This window comes from Tetrao urogallus, assembly GCF_951394365.1.
Source record: "Tetrao urogallus genome assembly, chromosome: 2".
NCBI classification, from domain to species: domain Eukaryota; kingdom Metazoa; phylum Chordata; class Aves; order Galliformes; family Phasianidae; genus Tetrao; species Tetrao urogallus.
The window spans coordinates 27,080,990-27,099,368 of NC_136814.1; the positions used below are offsets into that span (position 1 = coordinate 27,080,990).

The 18,379-nt window shown below is 45.9% G+C and overlaps 2 protein-coding genes across 2 annotated transcripts in view; one reads left to right on the plus strand and one right to left on the minus strand.

Moving 5' to 3' along the window:
- RBKS (ribokinase) overlaps positions 1–7,999 on the plus strand; it is a gene marked incomplete at both ends in the record, with an annotated part of 65,167 nt that extends 57,168 nt beyond the window's left edge. Inside the window, one exon of the mRNA XM_079550823.1 lies at positions 7,826–7,999. Within this exon, the coding sequence (XP_079406949.1) occupies positions 7,826–7,999 (174 nt within the window). The remainder of the gene's footprint in view (positions 1–7,825) is intronic.
- A 1,097-nt stretch (positions 8,000–9,096) lies between these two features.
- Positions 9,097–14,757, minus strand: MRPL33 (mitochondrial ribosomal protein L33). The gene is made up of 4 exons (XM_079532555.1): positions 14,712–14,757; positions 14,175–14,193; positions 11,483–11,589; positions 9,097–9,362 (listed from the first exon to the last, which is right to left on the minus strand). Exons 1-4 carry the CDS (start codon positions 14,731–14,733, stop codon positions 9,313–9,315), a joined length of 198 nt encoding a protein of 65 aa, XP_079388681.1. The 5' UTR covers positions 14,734–14,757; the 3' UTR covers positions 9,097–9,312.
- Positions 14,758–18,379: the final 3,622 nt, after the last annotated feature.

Here is an 18,379-nt window from a genome sequence, read left to right on the forward strand (position 1 = left end):
TTATAGCTTCAACCAGACAAATGGAAGGGAGCTAAAAACATAAAGCTTTGGTGAGCGATGGCGATAATCTATGGCAGTGTGTTTAATCAGCAGTTTTCAGTTGAGCATGTTTTTGTCACTTTCTCCGGGGCTTTGTTTTGTACTTCTACGTGTGCAGGTAGACATCTAGATATAAAATAAGCTCTTCTAGAACAAACTCAGCTGTAAAAAAGCATATTCTCAAGGTCTGGCAACAGTGTTTGCCAGCTGCCCAAGAGGCTTTAAGGTTTATCATTTCTATTAGTTTGAAAGTATAAATAGATACAAAATACAGGGAAAAAGATAAGAAGGTCTCTGGAAGTTTGTGCCACATTACTGGTACCTACAATCCCATTGCCAAATTCATTAAGCAGTTAGTGTTTCCTGGGGGAAAAAAAAAAACCCACAACATTTTACAGGGAACACAGTGCTGAAGGCCGTGAGTGAGCAGGGAGCTCTTTTTCTCTATACGTTTGCCCCATATGTGAAGGACAGTGGAGTGGGTCTGTAAAGGGAACAAAGTTCTGGAGCAAGCAGTTCTGGCTTGTAGGTCACATCTTGCTAACTTCCATAGAGGAGGTGCAACTACAGCACTCTTCAAAAAGCTGAGGCAAGCGCAGTCAGAAAAAAATGCGGGGAGCTGGCAAGAGGACAATGCTAGAGTGAGCTCAGACAAAAAAACTCCTCAAGTTTTGGGTTTGGTTTTTTTTCCAGGATATGTAGTTCAGAGGTAGGCGGGAGCAGTGGCCAGCCAACAAAGGCTAGATACTGTGGTTTTGAAAGAGGCATTCGAGCATATGGAGCTTTCGTGCAAAAAAAGAATGTTTTTTTGATCAATTCCAGGCGAGATGGCAGTTTTGTCATTCTGACTACATCTCATCAGATTACATGGGATCACTAAGAGTATTTTGGCATTTCTCACAGTTTGAGAGAAGAAAAAGCTCATGTGGCTAGTGAAATTGCCCTGCAAGGTTTCCCCCTCTGACCTGGCTGCTAGATGGTGGGGTCCTGGAGCTAGGTCAGCCCCTGACGTGACACTGGGTAACACAGCTGCACACAATTTGGCCAATTCTCTCCTGGCTGGGGAGCTCAGTGGGGAAACCCACTGCCAGTATTTGCAGCGTACTATCAGAATGTATTCTGGGCAGGGCTCGGGCTCTAATTTCATTTGTTCATTACATTAAATTTGTGAATTAACACCCAAGTTTGTGCTTTGTTAGGGACAAATTGCAAGTTGGCCCGAGTGTGACATGAATAACGAAGGGAGTGAAGTACTTCTCAAGGAAGTGATAAACGTGGAGCTTGTGATTAGGGTAGGAGAGTAGCTGTGTGTTGTTGGGGCTTGATAAACCAGTCTGAGGAGTACAAGTCAACCTTCATCCTGAGAAGCTGCTATATTTAGTGCTGAGCTTCTACCACAACTTTTTGATTCCATCCAAGCTCAAACTCTGGGAAAAGTATCTGCAGCTCCTGTAGCATGTTCAGCTGAAAGTAATGGTTTGTCTCCGTTAGCAGCAATGTCTGCGTGCATCCCTGGTGTTGACACATCTTGGTATATAAGCTGTTCTCTGCAACAGTGCCGCTGGAGAGATTTGGATTGAGCTGAAGTGTAATAAGAGTTTTCCAATAGTGTGTTTTATATGTCATAAGTTTCCTATATGTACTCGAGAAAAAGAAAAAAAACACACTTCTGGAGTATTTCCTCTGCTGTTTTTGAGTTTCTCTGTTAGGTATAAACTTTTAGTTCAAATGAAAGGAGGTCACAGATCGTTGCTCAACTGTGAGAACAAGGAAGAACCAGGTACCAAGGCAAAAAGCTAATGGAAGTTTAAAATGAAAATTTACACCGAAACGTATTCTAAATTGAAAACATTCCTTACCAAAATATCTGTATCACTCAGGTGCTGGAATGATAGTAGTGGTGAGTTGTTTGGTTGATGGGAATCTCACAGGGTCTGCAACACAGAGCTGTTGTTGTCATGAGAGTGCGTGGGTTCCTGCCTCGGTGTGCTTACTCCATTTGGTTGCAATGGAATTTGTCACCTCCCATTAATGCTATCCGGAGCTGAAAGGAGTTTATATGAGCATCATCACACTGAATTGTTTTGATCATTCAGAAAACAGAGTGCTCCCTGCGGGCGAATACTTTGTTGGCTTTCTGGAGGTAGCGTGTGACACAGAATAATTTTCTTCCCAGTGCTAAGTGATGTGCTGGGATACCTTGCAGTACTTCTCTGTGAGGCAGGAGCTGCTCTGTTCCGATCCTGTCTGAGCACCTAGCAGAGCTTTGGGCAACTTGAGCAGGTCTGCTTAGTAATTCTATACACCTCAGTTTTGGGGTTCCCAAACCGTGACTCATTTTCTAAGGATCATGAGACTCCCATTGCAGCCCATACAAGATCCAGACCTTAGAGTTCAGCCCACAGGTGTGTCCAGGCGGGTGTCCCTAAAATCTTGATCTTAACTTCAGTTCATTTTCTGTCATGAGAAATGCAAGCCATTGAGCTGACCTTCAGAACAGATGCTGTACAAGGCCTCTGAACATGCTGAGCAGGACTGTCTGATACTACTAGATCTCTAGATACTTTCAGCTCTGCTTTTTAGATGACAAATAAATTAAAAACCGCAGAGTTGTGAACGTTGGATGTTTTATATCCAACACTCACCACAGACCAGATAAATTTCCAGAGGAATTCATGCATCTGTAATGCTTGTCTCTGATCTTTTTAGCAACAGCGAGTAAGTAAATGTAGGATGTAACAGAAAGGAAAGAAAATATATGCAGGAGGCCTTGCATCAAGATTAATCTCTCAGGAATGCAGGGGGTTAACGGTCAGGCTGATTAATCACTGTTAATGAACCATCAGGAAATCTGTCAGGAAGTGGGTAAAAATTCCTGACAGCTGATGTGGAGCACTGTGTGGCGTGCTTTGGTTTTGATATTTCCCAACTGATAGCCTCCAGTGGGTGCCGTTCAGTCACCTCAAAGGTCTGAAGGCATGTGAAGGACTGGATGGCCTGCTGCCACTGCTCAGCTTGAGTAAGTGAGGGAGAAATTTTCTCTGTGCAATGGCCATGCAAGTACAATGCAATATAAATGCAAGAAAGGCAGAAATTGCTCCTTCCCACAGCTTCCCAGAACAGAGTCTGGAAATGATACAGAAGGGTCGTTCCTCACTGCTCAGTCTGAGCCCACAGGGTACAGCAGGGAGTGGGCCAGAAAGCTTTCCCTGCTTAGACGGGGAGCTGGAGCTCTGGGACTTGGATACACAACTGAGTTAATGAATTGCTTTGTGTTGACCGAGGGTGAGGTTTCACAGTTGGCGTGAGCTGATCCAAGATCAGGCGGCTGCTGAGAGTGTTTCTCACCTCTTTCTCCTTTGCATTGGCTGTAATGTGGTAGTGTGGCGGCTTGTGGGGCTGGGTGCAAACTAATGCTTCCCTGTCAGCGCTGGCTGGCCCAGTTCACAACAAAGTAGGGGGGAATGGCCTGCCTCACTGCCTGGCTGCACCGAGGCTACGTCTGATGTAGGCAAGGATAAAAACATGAGCGGAGACAGAGACTTTCAGCAACAGCAAAAATGTGGCTTGGCTTTTAGGCCTGCTTTGAAACTGCAGGCTGAATCACTGGAATTAAGAGTGCACTGTCAACCTACAATGAATGCCAGTTAAAATGTGTTAGCTCACACCTCCTGTGACTTCGAAGCAGTGGCTGATCGCAGCCGTTCTGCACACAGCTAATGGGAAGTGCGGTACAGTGAGGGGTGGCACAGCCATTCCCCATGACATGGTCGGGAGAGGGCACAGGCCACATCAGCTGGTGTCAGTGTACATTTGGGAGGGCAGGAAGAGAGGAAGGGGCCAGCAGCTCTGCCAGGGATTGGCTTGCTGTCTTTTTCTTTGGCTCAGCGTAACATTCAATCTCGTCTTCCTGACAAGACTGCAGAAATGCTCAGTTACCAGCACACAGATTAAGCACAGTAACACGGTCGTGGATCCAGACCCTACAAGTCTGAGGCACAGTCTGCTTCTCCTCATACTTCTCCTTTCACTTCAACACATGCAGCTTTGCTGAGCTCAATCTGCACCACTACAGCAGAAGATCTAAAAAGGGGAGCCCTGCTGTTTGTTTCAAGCTCATTTGTTGTTGTTGTTTTTTAATTGCAAAATGTAGTCGTTCCATTTTAAGGACTTTTTATCTTTTTGTTCCAGCTCAAAACTCCATGCATAGATAGAGGAATAACTGTGTTAGTGGAAAAGCTCTTTGCAATTTTCAAATTCTTTAAGTTTTAGAGACGTGTGAGCCTTTCCTGATGGTATCTTTGTGTTACGTCTGTCATTCGGCTGCAGGGCAGGCAGTGGTGCACCCCTTAAGGAGTGCTGAGCAAATGTGACACAGAAGGGTAACACTCACAGCATAATCCAGTGTTGCGGTGTTGCAGAGTGATATAAATAAGACAGGAATTCTCCAAGGCCTTCAACAGAGCTGGGCATCTCTGTATGGTTGTGTAGTTAGGCTGCACTAAATCGGTGTAATGCTTGGGCTGCATTGGTTTGTGCACTGCTGTGAATGCTCCTAGGAAACCATAAGCTTCGTTACAAGCCAGATAGTTGATCCTATGTTAGAGTGCAGTTTTTTATAGCCTTTGCTGTTGATTTATTCACTGAATGAAGAGTTTTGAGTTACAGGCAAGCCTAACGGATCTGTTGTTTTGCCGTACAACACACTGTCCCTTTTAGGATTTGGCAGTGTATTCTTACAATGTCTTAAATTCAGTGAAGTGATGGCATATATGCAGGGCGTACCTGACTGTGACTTCTTGAAAACCATCCGAGGAAGGTTTTCTGAGGCTCAGGAACAAGGTCAGGGCTTCAGGAGCCAACAGTCGTGACGATTCCTGCATTGCTGCCATTACTCTTCCCCAAGAGGACAGGGCAGGAGGGCGAGGGGTGATCACAAGGTCATCCTGCACAAAGGCAGTGCAACTGTGGCAACACTGGGAACTGCAGCTATTGCACCTCGGCCTCCAAATATTTCTGGTGAACGAGTCATCTTATTGTAGAAGTGAAATGCATCCTATTATTCTGGGCACGACTGATTGAAAAATGCTTTACTTGCTGGAAATACTGTTGAACAATATAGTTTCCACTTACAAAGCAATTTTTATAAAAAGCTTCTCAGGGCAGCATCGTATAAAAATAGTTACACTAAAGTTGTGAACCAGCTTCTGACAAATCAGGGCTAACAAAAGCTAAGGTATAAATAGAAGTATTCTCGTGGGTTTTCTCTTCTCTAGAGGCACAGAATCTCAGTCAGTGCCGGATTGTGATAAACAAAAATGCCCTTTTCCAGACACACAGGAAAACAAGGGCCTTCCAGACGTGTGGCTTAGAATATAAATAGGTTTTAAACACTGCTGCAAAACCGTAGCACTTAGTGGAGACCATAGCATTTGCATTTTAGAACAGGGCACACAGTATCAGCCTGATTTTATGATCTAGTTATTTATTTTATTACATGCAAACTGGCATCCCCTGCTTTACAAAAAGGTCAAGTCAGTTATATTTTTATAATAATGGAATGAACTGACTCCGGGCACTCAAGGATATGAGGATTATCTCAAAGTCTGCAATGTATTAGGGATCCTGGAATACAAATACTGAGGAATGTAAAACATTACAGATCCCGTGTTTGTATTTTGTCGGTGGGCAGAATAAATGCATCTTACTGGTCATTTTCAAAATCATTATTCTTGCAATTATTCTTTTTTTGAGGCTGGTATTTTGTTACCTCCACTAATAATAATGATCAGAAAGACAATGCTCCATCCTGTGCCACTGCCACGTAGAGTTTATGCCATTTGATACCAGATACACTGAGTGCTCCTCATTAAAATAATACCTGGCCACTTACATTACGAAGTGATCGACTGTATGAGAAATATTTCACGTAACAATGACAAGGGCTTCCTGCGAGCACTGCAGCACAACAGATCTGCTTGTAGAAATATTACTTCTGTCTGCAACAGAGGTGCCAAAATAGCTTTAATAATTAATCATGTGCTGATTAGATTATAAATTCTGGGATGGGCCAGAGATTTCTGTATTATGTATCAGACAAAAGATACTGGCAATGCTTAACTAGCAGTCACCTGTTACTGCTCCACCTGGCATTGTGGGAGCGCTGTGGGAAGCAGGGCTGAGACAAAGGCCTCGCAGACCTTGATAAAAACCCTCCCTGGCCCCCGGTCTGTTCAGCAATACAGAACTGTTGAAACAGCTGCTGCCACAGCTGCACGCTGCAGTTACCAAGGTGCCGTTTGCCAGGAGACACCCTGCTTTGTGCCCCACTGCAAAGGCGAGGGCAGAATTCAGGCCGGGAGGGCGTTAAGCAGGGAGTTTCCTGGCTGGAACAGCACAAACAACTGGTGCACAGGCACGGGCAAGCAGAGAGCGGCATGGCACAGGCGTGGGCAACCCGTACCTGTGCTCACCTACGTCAGGGCTCCCCTGCAACTGCCGTGCTGCTCTGCCCCATCAGCTGCTTCTAACAGATTGCTGTGGAAATGGTGTTGTTTGTGGAGAACCATATTACGTGCAGCCGATTCTATGGTAAGTATGAGCTTAATAGTGAGAACCACTAGAAATGAAAATTGGAAAATTACTTCCTATCTGTAATTTCCAGTTAGAAGTTTTGCTCAGCTGTCTTAACTGCCTTTTTCCAGGCCCTCTGCTCTCATCCCATGACTCTGGCAGCCCTCTGTGTCCTTAGAAGGATTTATTAGAACTGCAGCAGCAAACCCCCAGGGGAGACAATCCTTATGCTGGTCCTCAAATAAGATGATAGCACCAGCGTGTACAGTGCAACAACGCTTTGCTGAGATAACAGTATGATTTAAGCAAAGACACCTGAGAGCAGCTTCACGCCACCAAGAGCTGTTATCAATGTGGCCTCAGAAATCAGGCCAGTTTTGGGGGATGGAAGGGTGTGCTTTAGGAGGAGGGAGGGACACTCAACGACATGTGCAAATGAAGTTAGAAGTGATTCATCTTGCCAGTTGTTCAAAACACTACAGAACAAAACAAGAATTATTGTTAAAAAGCATTGGGGAGGCAAACAGTTGTCATTCCCCGTTGGTCAGAGCAGAACTAGCAGCAGCTCCCAACAAAGGCCTGGGGACAGGCAGCTGAAGAGCTGCCAGAGCCCAAGGTGACTCAGCACAGGTGGCAAAGCGCACCCCAGGAATAAGATTGGTTTACACAATAAGACACAGCACAGACCTTTGCCAGTGGGAGCTTCTTAATGAAAAGCAGCTAAAGTCTGGAGGCATCAAACTGTATCGTTCTGCAGCTAGGAAATTTACAGACACCACAAGCCACGTGGTTGTTTTTTTTTTTCCCTTTTTTCTGTCTCTTCTACCACTGCGCTTTATGAAGAACAGAAGTTAAATAAGAAAAAAATAGCTTTAATGAAACATTCAGGTTGAGAAATCAGAATCAACATTCCAACAACAGGAAGTTTCAAAAGCAGTGTTTATAGCAGCACTTTTGCTGAGCTGTAGCACACTTGCCTTTCTTTTCTCTAAACCGTATCAGAGCACGTACCTCAATAAAAGCGTTGGGTTTGGAGTGTGGTATTAGTTTAGAATTGCAGCATTTCCTATGCATAGAAAAGTGAATTGAACTCAACTCTTGTATGATTTCCTGACTCCTGCAGTCAGTGTTACAACTGTTGTCTTTCCAGTAAATGTGTATGAATTGTTTCCCTGTGTGAGCACACTTAAAGTTGTTTATTGTTTTATTCTAGGGAGCTGGAGACAGTTTTGTGGGAGCACTGGCCTTCTATCTGGCTTACTATCCTGAGCTGCCCATGGAGGAAATGGTCAGGAAGTCTAACTACATTGCATCAGTGAGTGTCCAGGCATCAGGGACACAATCTTCATATCCTTACAGGAAGGACTTGCCTCAGGACCTTTTCTAATTGATATTGTCTAGCTCAGTGTACTGATTTTATCTTATCCCAGACAGCATTATTCTCCTGACTGCACAGACGTTCCCCTCCGCTGACTGGAAAGACCAGGAAAGTCTCTTTGCTTATTTGAGAAATCCTATTAGTTCCTGTTCTGCAATAGTAAAGATGGGGCTGGGATGGTTATCTTCCCAACACAGCACAGGCGGTCTGTCCAGCCCCACACATCACCCCTGGGCTACTGCCATCCCATCCAACCTACTGTGCTACGTGGAATGCATACAAAGCTCACAGCAATGCATCAGGAGGGTTCTGCGCTCCTGCTACATTTTGACTTGATTTTAATCAGGCCTTCTGATATGTGATGCCAGGAAATGAAGCTTTGAAATTGTGACTTCAGTTCTCAGTTGCAAGCACTGAGGTCAGTGTTCATCAGCACTCGGCTCACCCAGGGGTCAGCTCCTCCCCATCCTGCAGCTCATTGCACAGCTCTGGGTACTGAGCTCTTACACGCCTTCCTACGTGCCTTGGATGGGAGCTGCAGCATGTATTGGGTCCCTCACAGTGGAGGGGGGCTGACAATGCTACCGAGCCCAACTCTGATACACATCTGTAGCCATACTGCTGTAAAGCCTGCATGAGACAGCTAAAGGAGGAAACCCTCCCAACAAAATCTGCCAGAGAACAAACCAGAGGACTGATGTGATAAGCTACTTTCTTCATGCTTGACAAAAGCCCCAAGTTAAAGCCCTAGCCTACTTACCTGACTTGGAATAATACTGCCCTATGAGCCGTGGTCACAGCTTATCCAAAAGCATCTTATCCCACCTGCTGCCCACTGCTGCTTCCTAACCTAGGAAGAAGCCGCTGCAATGCTGCTCCTCCTAGGAATGCCACTTCGTGGTCACTACTGTTCAATCTGTGGCTGGTAGGTTAGAAAAACTTGCAATCCTACCATTGAATTCCCGCTGTGGAAAATGTTAATTTTTATTGCCTTTAAAAACAATAGTTCCTTTGAAGACTACAGCCTCTTTCACAATGGAAAACACAGACAATGGGATCTGCCATTTATTTTTTTTTAATTGAGTACTGTAAAAATAACTCAAAAGATAAATAAATGTTACTGTGATGATCTATGTTCAGACATTAATAATTTTCTCTCTCTACATTGTTTTCTTCACAATGGCCTTCAAATCACAGGAGACGGTGATCCCAGTTCATTTCCTCTCTTTTCAGCCCATGCTGCAGGATTTCTGAATCAGCATTCACCCTGTCCTCCCCCCGAACCATCCTCTCCTCCTGCATAAATCAAGTCCAGTCATTGTTCAGAGAGAGCGGATCTTTCTCTTCTCTGTGAAGAGGACACGTTGTTTTGCTACAGAGAAAAAAAGAATCTATTAAGAACACTGAAGTGTTAAGATCCAACTCAACAGGCCTACATCCCTTTCTCCTGGCCGGCTTCCCTGCTTAAATGAACTGTCACTGGCACAGTGCTGCTGTTAATCAACTCTTGATGAGGTTTAGTAGTGCTTTTGCTTTACTGCGTGTCATTTTTAGCTCCCAAGAGGTCGGTTCTACCTCTGTGAAAATAAGTATTGGGATTTCAGCGGGTGAAAACATTCAGCAGCTGCTCTGTGTGACTATTCTGAGTCACAGCTGTTTGATGCAGGGACAAAAATAGGTTCTTTACTGCTTTCTACTACTCTCCGGCTTCAGAGCCCAAATAACTACAGCTGACAAGCAGCATTTAGTCATGCTCACACATCGACTGACAAGCGAATGGGAGCCTGCCTCCAACACCTGATGTGGACCTTAGCAAAGTCCGTTCGGCTACACATTAAGCACAGTGGATGCACGACTAAAAGAGAATCCAAACAAAGCTCTTCAATGCCATTTGAAAAGCACCGCTGCTCTGATTACACTTCATTCTATTCATGCCTTTGAAAGCAATGCAAGGACAATCCACCCAGTAACAGAATCACTTCTTCCGCCTAAAAGTTTCGCTTTAAGAAATACTCCAACTTAGCAACGCATTCTGTTGTTGCACTTATGAGGTAGTGAAACTTGGGCACTACCGCCACTACTTCACTAAAAGCTTCGTTCTGTGGAGGTCCCGGGTTCCTGAGAAGAACAAAACATAAGGTGATAATGCATGCCAAGTGAAAATGCTTCCTAACATATTCCTGATGTGAGTTGCTATCTAGACTCCAATTTGCTTCCCTTCACACATGCAAGCACTTTCTCACATCAATTTCTCACTTGTTCTCTACTACAGACTACAAAGAGCAGAGCTTTTTTTCTTAATTACTTCCAATTTCTTCCTTCAGCAACGTACTACACGTTCTGCTAAACAAGCACTACTTTGCCTGAGCTCTCCAATCTTCCCACAGTTCTGCAAGTTGCAAAGTTTCTGGAGGTTCATTTTGCACATAGTTCAGAAGTAGGAAAGAGAATGCTAATTTGAAGTTTTCTTATTCAAGGAATAGCCCCTGCAATCTCTTATCCTCCCTGGGTATGAAATTCAGGAAAGCCACAAACTCCATCAGCACAGGTACTTGGATGAGTGCATACTGCTTCCCCCTTAGTTTCTCTCACTCGCCATTAAGCTCCTGGACTGTTAGATCTGGGCATGACAAGGTCCATCGTCCAACAGAAATGTAAAATTATGTAAAAAAAATAATAATAATAAGCCTGAACCACATAACTACCAGCCATAATTACGTCATTTACTTAGAAAAGCTCAATACGTTGTTTATTCCAGACTTTTTTGCATCAACTTTCCCATGCCATTTGTAGCCCTGTCTGGTTTACTTTCTGCGTTTGCCCAAATTAATCATTTTAACGTTAGCTGCAGACCGCTTGCTCCCCTAGAAGCTTGAGCTCTGCCACCTTTCAAAAACCTGGTGAGTGAAAGGCTTCTTGGGAGTGTTCTAAGCCCTGCCAAATCAGCTACTTAAACTGGAAGAATCTACAAGGACCAGAGCAACATAAAAGAACCCACAAATCATCATCTGGAGAGTGGTATCATTCGTGGAGGAGGAAGAACTTGCGCTTATCTCTTTAAAAGAAAAAGTCTAATTTGGAAGTGATGGCCAACATTTATTGTCTGGAGTACCCAGGGCAGCTGAACAGAACATTTCTATTGAAGCATGCTGCATGCTAGAGGTAACTGCCTAGCAAACCACACAAAGAAACAAAATGAAACAACTCCTGCGTCACTCGGTTTTGCCACTGACATGTGGCATGGCTGTCAAAGACTCTGATGTGCTGGACAAGTCATGACTTTGTTTCAGTGCCACAGTCTGTAAAATGAGAATAACGTTTACTGCCCACTGGAATGTCACGAAGAACAGCAACTGTACAGTCATGTGAACATCAAACGTGTTATGACACATTCTGCTTAGATTGGAAAAATCCTGCTACAGTCAAACCTTTCACCCCAGACAGCCAGAGCCGTTAATAGAAAGCAGGCTGACCGCTACCCCAGGTCCTTACCAATGGGATCGTATCTCAGCAGCACCAGCTTCTCCTGCAATCGGAGCCTCCTGACGTTGAAACAGTAGCCAGTCTCTGCTGCACTTTTCATCCTCACCAGGATGTACCTGAAGTCACAGGGGTATCTCTATGTCAATACACAGCACACAGCAGGGGTCCCCCCACGGTCTCTCACGGCACTGTCATGACAATACTCTTTGGATAAGCAACCTGGCACATTAAGATATTTCATTCCAACTTCATGGATATTTTGGATGGGAGCTTTAAAACCATATGCTAACCTTATTGTAACAGAAAAAAAAAATCCACCAGCCCACAAACCTGAAATTCAACCATCAAGTTTAATTATAGAACTCCTGGGTAGTTCTGATCAGAGTGAAGTAGCTCTTCCATCAAACAGGGTAAGGAGTGAGGGGAAAGAAGAGAAGAAAAAAACAGAAAAGAAAAAAAAATAATAATAAACATACAGTTGAGTCACTGCATCTTAAATGATAATGGCAAGAAAGGAAGGATGATGATAAATTGTGGATAACACAGTACCTCAAACTATCACTTCCACATGCAGAGAGGAACCAAGGAGATAGAATGGAACAAGAGGCACACAAAAAGGAGAAGCAGAGCCCCCTGGCACCCTGCATCTCTCTCCCAAGGAGCAGGACTTGACGTCAGCTCAGCCACCAGGAGCCCTTTTCCCTACAGAAAGTCTCTGTGTGCACGGAGTGGGCTGGCAGCCCCTGGCAGCAGGGCAAAGGGGGCTGAGAAAGCAGCCCCAGGCCCTCACCCTGGCAGCCTTCCAAGACTTCCCAGAAACAGAGGGCATCTTCTGCATTTCAAAAGGAAGGCCAAAGCCTTTAACCTGTCTGTAAATTATGTCTTCATCTTCCACTGCAGTAAAGGGATGAATACAGCTCTGTGCACGGGCACTCAGTTCACTTTTCTGGATCTTTCTGCTTCCAGTACCAAATGTTTTGTCAAAATTAACTCTGGAGAGACACCCATCCTTCCTCACTTGCACAGCTCTGACCGCTGTCCTCTCCTCAGCTACCTCTTTCCATGTTTGCAATCTAATTTACTGGGATTTAAAAACAAACAGAAAACTGTGGATTCCCTTACATCAACTGACTGAGCATCGCCTAGGGACTATCCCCAGTGAATGCCCTCTCCTGCACACCACCAAAGCTATGATGTGTACCCCAATAACCACACAGCCTCCTTCCCTTCTTCTTCACCCACTTCCTCAAAGCCTGTGTGCAGAGTTTCCCCTTTCTGGGAGAATCAGTGGTATCAGGATGACCACGTGTTGAAACTCTTTTGCACCACACAGTTGAGGCCAAGTCCTTTCTGAACAATACACCTCATTTCATAAGACTTACTGCCCAAAGAAGAAATGTGACCAGGAGCACAGGAGAAAAGAACAGCGGAATGCCACCAGGATGCACAGATAAAAACAGGGAGCATGGATGTAGAAGTACTGTAAGGAGACAAGATGTTCCTTATGTGTATGCAAGACCACACAAAGAATGAGGCAAACAAATCACTACACTACTGATATTATTTTTCATCTCAAGGAAACACTCTGCTTTGCTGTGTTCATTTCTGTGTAGAAAGGTGTCAAACTGCAATCTTTCCTATCACATGCATATGTAGAAATCCTTAGTTTCAAAGATGGACAAGTGCACAGAAATTCTGTAACAGAAGAATCTCTCTGAACATAACAAGTGGATCTTTTTGAGGCTGATCCTTAAAAAAAAAAATTAACGTTATAATTTTTCAGTCTGTGCAATACTGAATACTTGTACAGAATGCAGCTTCAGAGATTAAGGCAAGAACGTATTGCTACAAATTGGTTCTGTTTAAACCCTTGGTTTGTTGAGCTAAATTCCTGGTAAGTAGGAATGCAAGTCATTTTCTCCATGTGCTCCTGTCTCCTTACACCTACAGTGTAAACCAGCCGTGTGCAGAGAAGTATATATTCCTTCCCCTCTAACACATCAGCTTTCTGTACAAGCCAGAGGGCTGCGGTTAAAGCTCTCCCAGAACCCACCAACATCTCCCCTCAGCAGAACTACAGAGCAAATTATAGAATGGCCTGGGTTGAAAAGGACCACAATGATCATCTAGTTTCAACCCCCCTGCTATGTGCAGGGTCGCCTACTACTAGACCAGGCTGCCCACAGCGCTGACTGCCCTGTCCACTGCTCACAAGCCAACATACGAATGCAGTACAGTGGGGAAACCTTCCGCATCCAGCCTGGGAGAGGCTCAAAGCACCGCCTCGAGTCTAGCATACAAACATGAAGATCTGCGCTGCACTTCAGCTTGTCCTCAGCTGAAAAAGCGTGAAAGGTCAAAAAGGGGAAGGCTATGTGATGATTTATAGCTTCTCCATAAAGCATTATGGAGGTGAGGATCCCCTGCACAGGGCACTCTGGGTGCTCAGCTCAGGGATGGCCCATAGAACAAAACCTACCTCTGCTGCAATTTTGGAAACTAAGTGGCTTTTTTCACAGCACTCTGTACTCACCTGTGAGAAAGGCACACATGCTGAAGGGCAGAAAGGGCACAGCTAGAGTCGGGGTCTGCAATTCTCTCACATGCATTAGAAGATTATAAACGGGTGCAATATTTTGCTAAGTCACTTGATAGAGAGTGGTAGCAGGAAATATCGGATGGTAAATAAAATGTCACTTACTTAGATTTGCTCTTGGCCACTGTTATTTTGCAGCACGAAGGAGCAGGGGGAAGAAAAAGAAACCACATATCATTTAATCTCATCTCCTTTAAATGCAACACACAGAGATCAGAGCTGTCCACTGCCTGGTGCCCTGATAGCCCCAGAGAGAGCGTGCCAAGAGATTTACTGTCGCAGGAGTAAAACGAGTACACGAGCTGCCTACTTCCAGCCGCCCGCTCTCTTTCACCACCGTACCACCGCGTGACGCGGCATCCAGCCTTACGGCCTTCCGCCAGACGGCACGCCCGGCCTCGCGCCTCCATCGCGGCCCGGCAGGCGGCCGCGCGGGGCACGCTGGGAGTGGGCGGCACAACGGCCCGCTGGGAGCCGCAGTCCCGCTGCGGGACCGGCCGAGCGGCTCGGGTCCGGGACCGAAGGGAAGGTCGCGACGCTGACAGCCTGTGCTCGGATCCGAGCTGCGCCTTGCCGGCGCGCGCCGCGGCGCGGCCCGCCCCAGCCCTCGCCCTCCACCACTCCCCGCCGCGCGCCACTCACGAGCCGCCGCCGTGAGGAACATAACGTCGCCGCCGCGCGGCCGCCGCCGAGCCCTGCCCCCACCACTTCCGGCCGGGCTGGCGGAAGTGCTTCCGGGCCGCGGGGGAGGGGGCGCGGCCGTTGTGTGCCGGCGGGGCGGGCGTGCGAGCGCGGCCCGGCGGGTGGGGGCTGCCCCGTGGGCACCGGAATGACGCTGCACGAAAGTGCCGGGCGGGGAGGCCGGAGGGGCAGTGAGGAGGGTGGTCGCGCCCTTATGAGTGGCGCGAGGACGGGCTGCCGACGAAGGAGTTGTTCCCTGGTGCGGGGCGCGTGGGGCTGGCCGCTCCTTCTCCTCTTCCCGCCGCTCGGGCTGCTGACAGAGAATTCGAGTCCTCGGACACGCAGCAATGAGCAGGGCGGTAAAAATGTCAGCCTGACGTGCTCAGGTGGAAAACGGCGTGGAAGGTACGATGGCGTGTGGTTAACTTGACGCTGCGTGGCAGGAGAACGAGCGGCTCGGCCCGTGGAGCGGGGTGGCATAGCAAGGAAAGCGGTGTCACCCACGTCCATTGTTTCCAATCGAGCAGTTCCACGTGCATCTCTTAATGGTGCAACATTTCGATCCTTACTGCCTGGCCTTCCAAATAGAAATGGAGTAGTCAGCTCATCTGCCCGTGAATATCAGAGTGAGAACTTGCAGACGTTCGATGGTAAAACGTGAGTGCTGTGAGGCACTGCTCTGTGCGTGAGTGCCTCTGGTAGCACAGACTGAAGTGCAGCGGAATTGCCAACCTCCTGACTTCTCTGCCAGGAATGTAAATCAACATTAAAGATGATTTTTAAGAGAAATAGCAAGTTAAACATTTGTACAAACACATCATCAAATAGAGGTTGCACCGCCTCTCTCTAAACCTCTTGCCTGCTGGCAAAAATAAAACTGTTCCAGTGACATTTTCCCTGCTCTGCTGTGACAAGGGCTGCATAAATATAGACACCGTGGATTAGAATAGACTTCAGCAATCTCCATCTTCCTTTCTAGCAGCCGCTTCTGCACTTTCCCATAGCTATGGGTGAAAAACAGGGAGCCTAAGGTGGGTACGTATGGGAGAGGGTGACAGAGTAGCACATCCCTGATGGCAGCAGTCTTTGCTAACCCTGGGGAAGAGGTGTGCTGGCTGGAGGAAAGGAGAGAGTCAGGATTTCTGACCCCAGCTCTGTTACAAATTTCCTGTTTTGGCTAGGTTAAGTCATGTATGTGAGGATCTTTGATGGCATGTGCAAGGAAAATGCAAATCTTTCCTTCAACTTTGCCTACAGAAAGCAAGAAGTGTGATGAACTGTAATGCCAGCCTAGATCATTTTGACGCTTGCTTAAAGAGAAGTCACTCATGTCTCCAGTGGAGAAGCTGCTGGTGCCAAACCGATCAGTGTCACTCAGAATCAAACACAGCATTTTTTTATTTATTTATTTTTTTTTTTCCCCAGCTAGAACAACAGTTGGTTGTGTTATAGGCTAACTGATTTTCTTTCCCATTTTTATGCTTTACATTCTAGGGCAAATCCTCTGCTACTATCAGGAGCTGAAGAGGTTGCTGCTCTTTGCCAAGAAAGTATAGTCAGGTTGCTGTCACACATAGGACAGGCAAGGACTGATATCCAGGGCCAGCAGGAGTGATGCTTCTCTTGTGTGCGTGGCACTTCAAGTAAGTCATCACAGGAAAATGTCAGAGCAGAGGAGAGAGGGGCAGCAGGCTGAATGTTTGCAAAGTAAATGTCCTATATTGGTACTGTATTTTTATATGAGTTACCGTCAACTAATGCACGTAAAAACCAAATGCTGGAAACGAGAACAACACTGTAGAGCCTGGGAAAAGCTCCACCAGTCCTTCCTGGTTACCCACAAAAAACAGGCAAACAGCTAACTAAGCCAAAAAATGCGTACAGCTCGGCGAGCATAGTTGTAAAACAGCCAAGCTATTTTCTCCTCCTCCTTGCTTTCTTTTCCTCAGCTAGTTACAACCTAGCAGGCATCTTGCTGTCCGTGCTGCTAAACAAACACAGGCAAATCACTCATCCCAGACAACAAATGGATTTTTACATTCTTTCTGCATATGTGAATCCATTATCCTAAGAAGGCCCAGAAGAAAGTGGGCATTAGCTTAATGCAGCTCTGAAAGAGGAACTGTCCGGGTCAGGAGAGCAGGAATGGTGGAAAGAGCTGTCTGATTGCTAAATCACTTTAAGCCAGCGACCAAATCCATTTCAGCTGCTGACCTGTTTGTGGCTGGTTTGAAGTGAGCTGGCAATGGCTTTTAGCCCAGTTCTTAGAGGTGTCCGTGTCACAGTATCACAGTATTTGCTGGCAAACTTGCAAACTGAAAAGCTAAAAAAACAATGGGCTTGCATGTTTCCCTTCTCACCCTGAGAGCTCAGTTCCCCCAAGTCAGATATGGGGCACTGGTACGTGGTAGGTCAGGGCATGGCTCCGTGTTCAGAGCTGTACCTGTTCCCTGCTTGTTCTCATCAGTGCACTGGTGAATCTGTTCCTGGAGCTCCTTTCTCCAGCACTGACGTCATTCACATGTGAAGGGGGAAGAACAAAGACGGCGCTCGCCTGTTTTCTTGTGTGATTTTTCAATACCCGTTTCCCAATCCCGACCTCCAGAGCAACAACATCCTTTCAAACCGCCCCCTCTTGAAATGCCACAGTAGCCAAACAGCTGCAAATCAAAACACCTTGTAAACAAGTGACTGAAATCCCGTGGGATGCCCGAGGGCTTGGGCACGTCTCAGAGTGATTATAGTTCCTGCTATACAAATTAGAGTCCATGTCGCACAGTTCGTGCCAACTCCAAGCTCTTGCTTTTTATTTTTAGACCTATTTGTTGAAAGGTTGTCATGATATAAAGAATGACGTTTGGTATCAGTAATACACAGATAAAATTAGATAGTAGCCGGAAGTGATCATACGGCTAATCCTCCCTACTGTGACTTTTACCACAGAATTTGGGATCCTATGGGCCTCAACAACAGCTTTTCTCTGAGTGCATTTCGCTTCTCATCAGCAGGCAGCTGAAAAATTGGTCTCACACGGGTTATGTGTGGTAAGTCGCACGCAAAGAAATGAATGTCATTGTAATTGCTTATGCCAACATCTGGGACCATCTGGGATACTAAAGACAACATTGTCTACGTTTGTACAGCTGATTGAAGGTTGTTTTTAGCAAGCCTCTAAAAAATCTTCCCTTTTTGGGCCAGCAGAGCAAGGCTTTTAATTTCCAGGCATGGTGTTTTGTATGCAGAGCAGCTTAAGTCATCAGCAGGGCCCAGTCCTGAGACTTGTTAGTCCTGCAGACATGTCATCCACACTGATGCTGGAAACTTTATTCCTTTCTTTGGAAGAAGAGGCTGCCAAAGGGGAAGATGGGGTAAAAGGTACACTGCATTACTTCTCTTAAGTAGAGCTTCTCATCTGTTTTGGCTTTTTTTTTTCTTCTCAACTTCAGATTGCTTTTGTACCTTGTAAAATGGGAAAACACAAGATATAACTAGTTAGTAAACACTTCCTACTGCTTAGAAACACATGACATTCAAATAGGTAGCATACCTATGCTATATATGCTATACCTATTTGATGCTAGGGCATCATCAGATTAAGATGGGATTGGTTGCAATTTAGCACAAAGGAA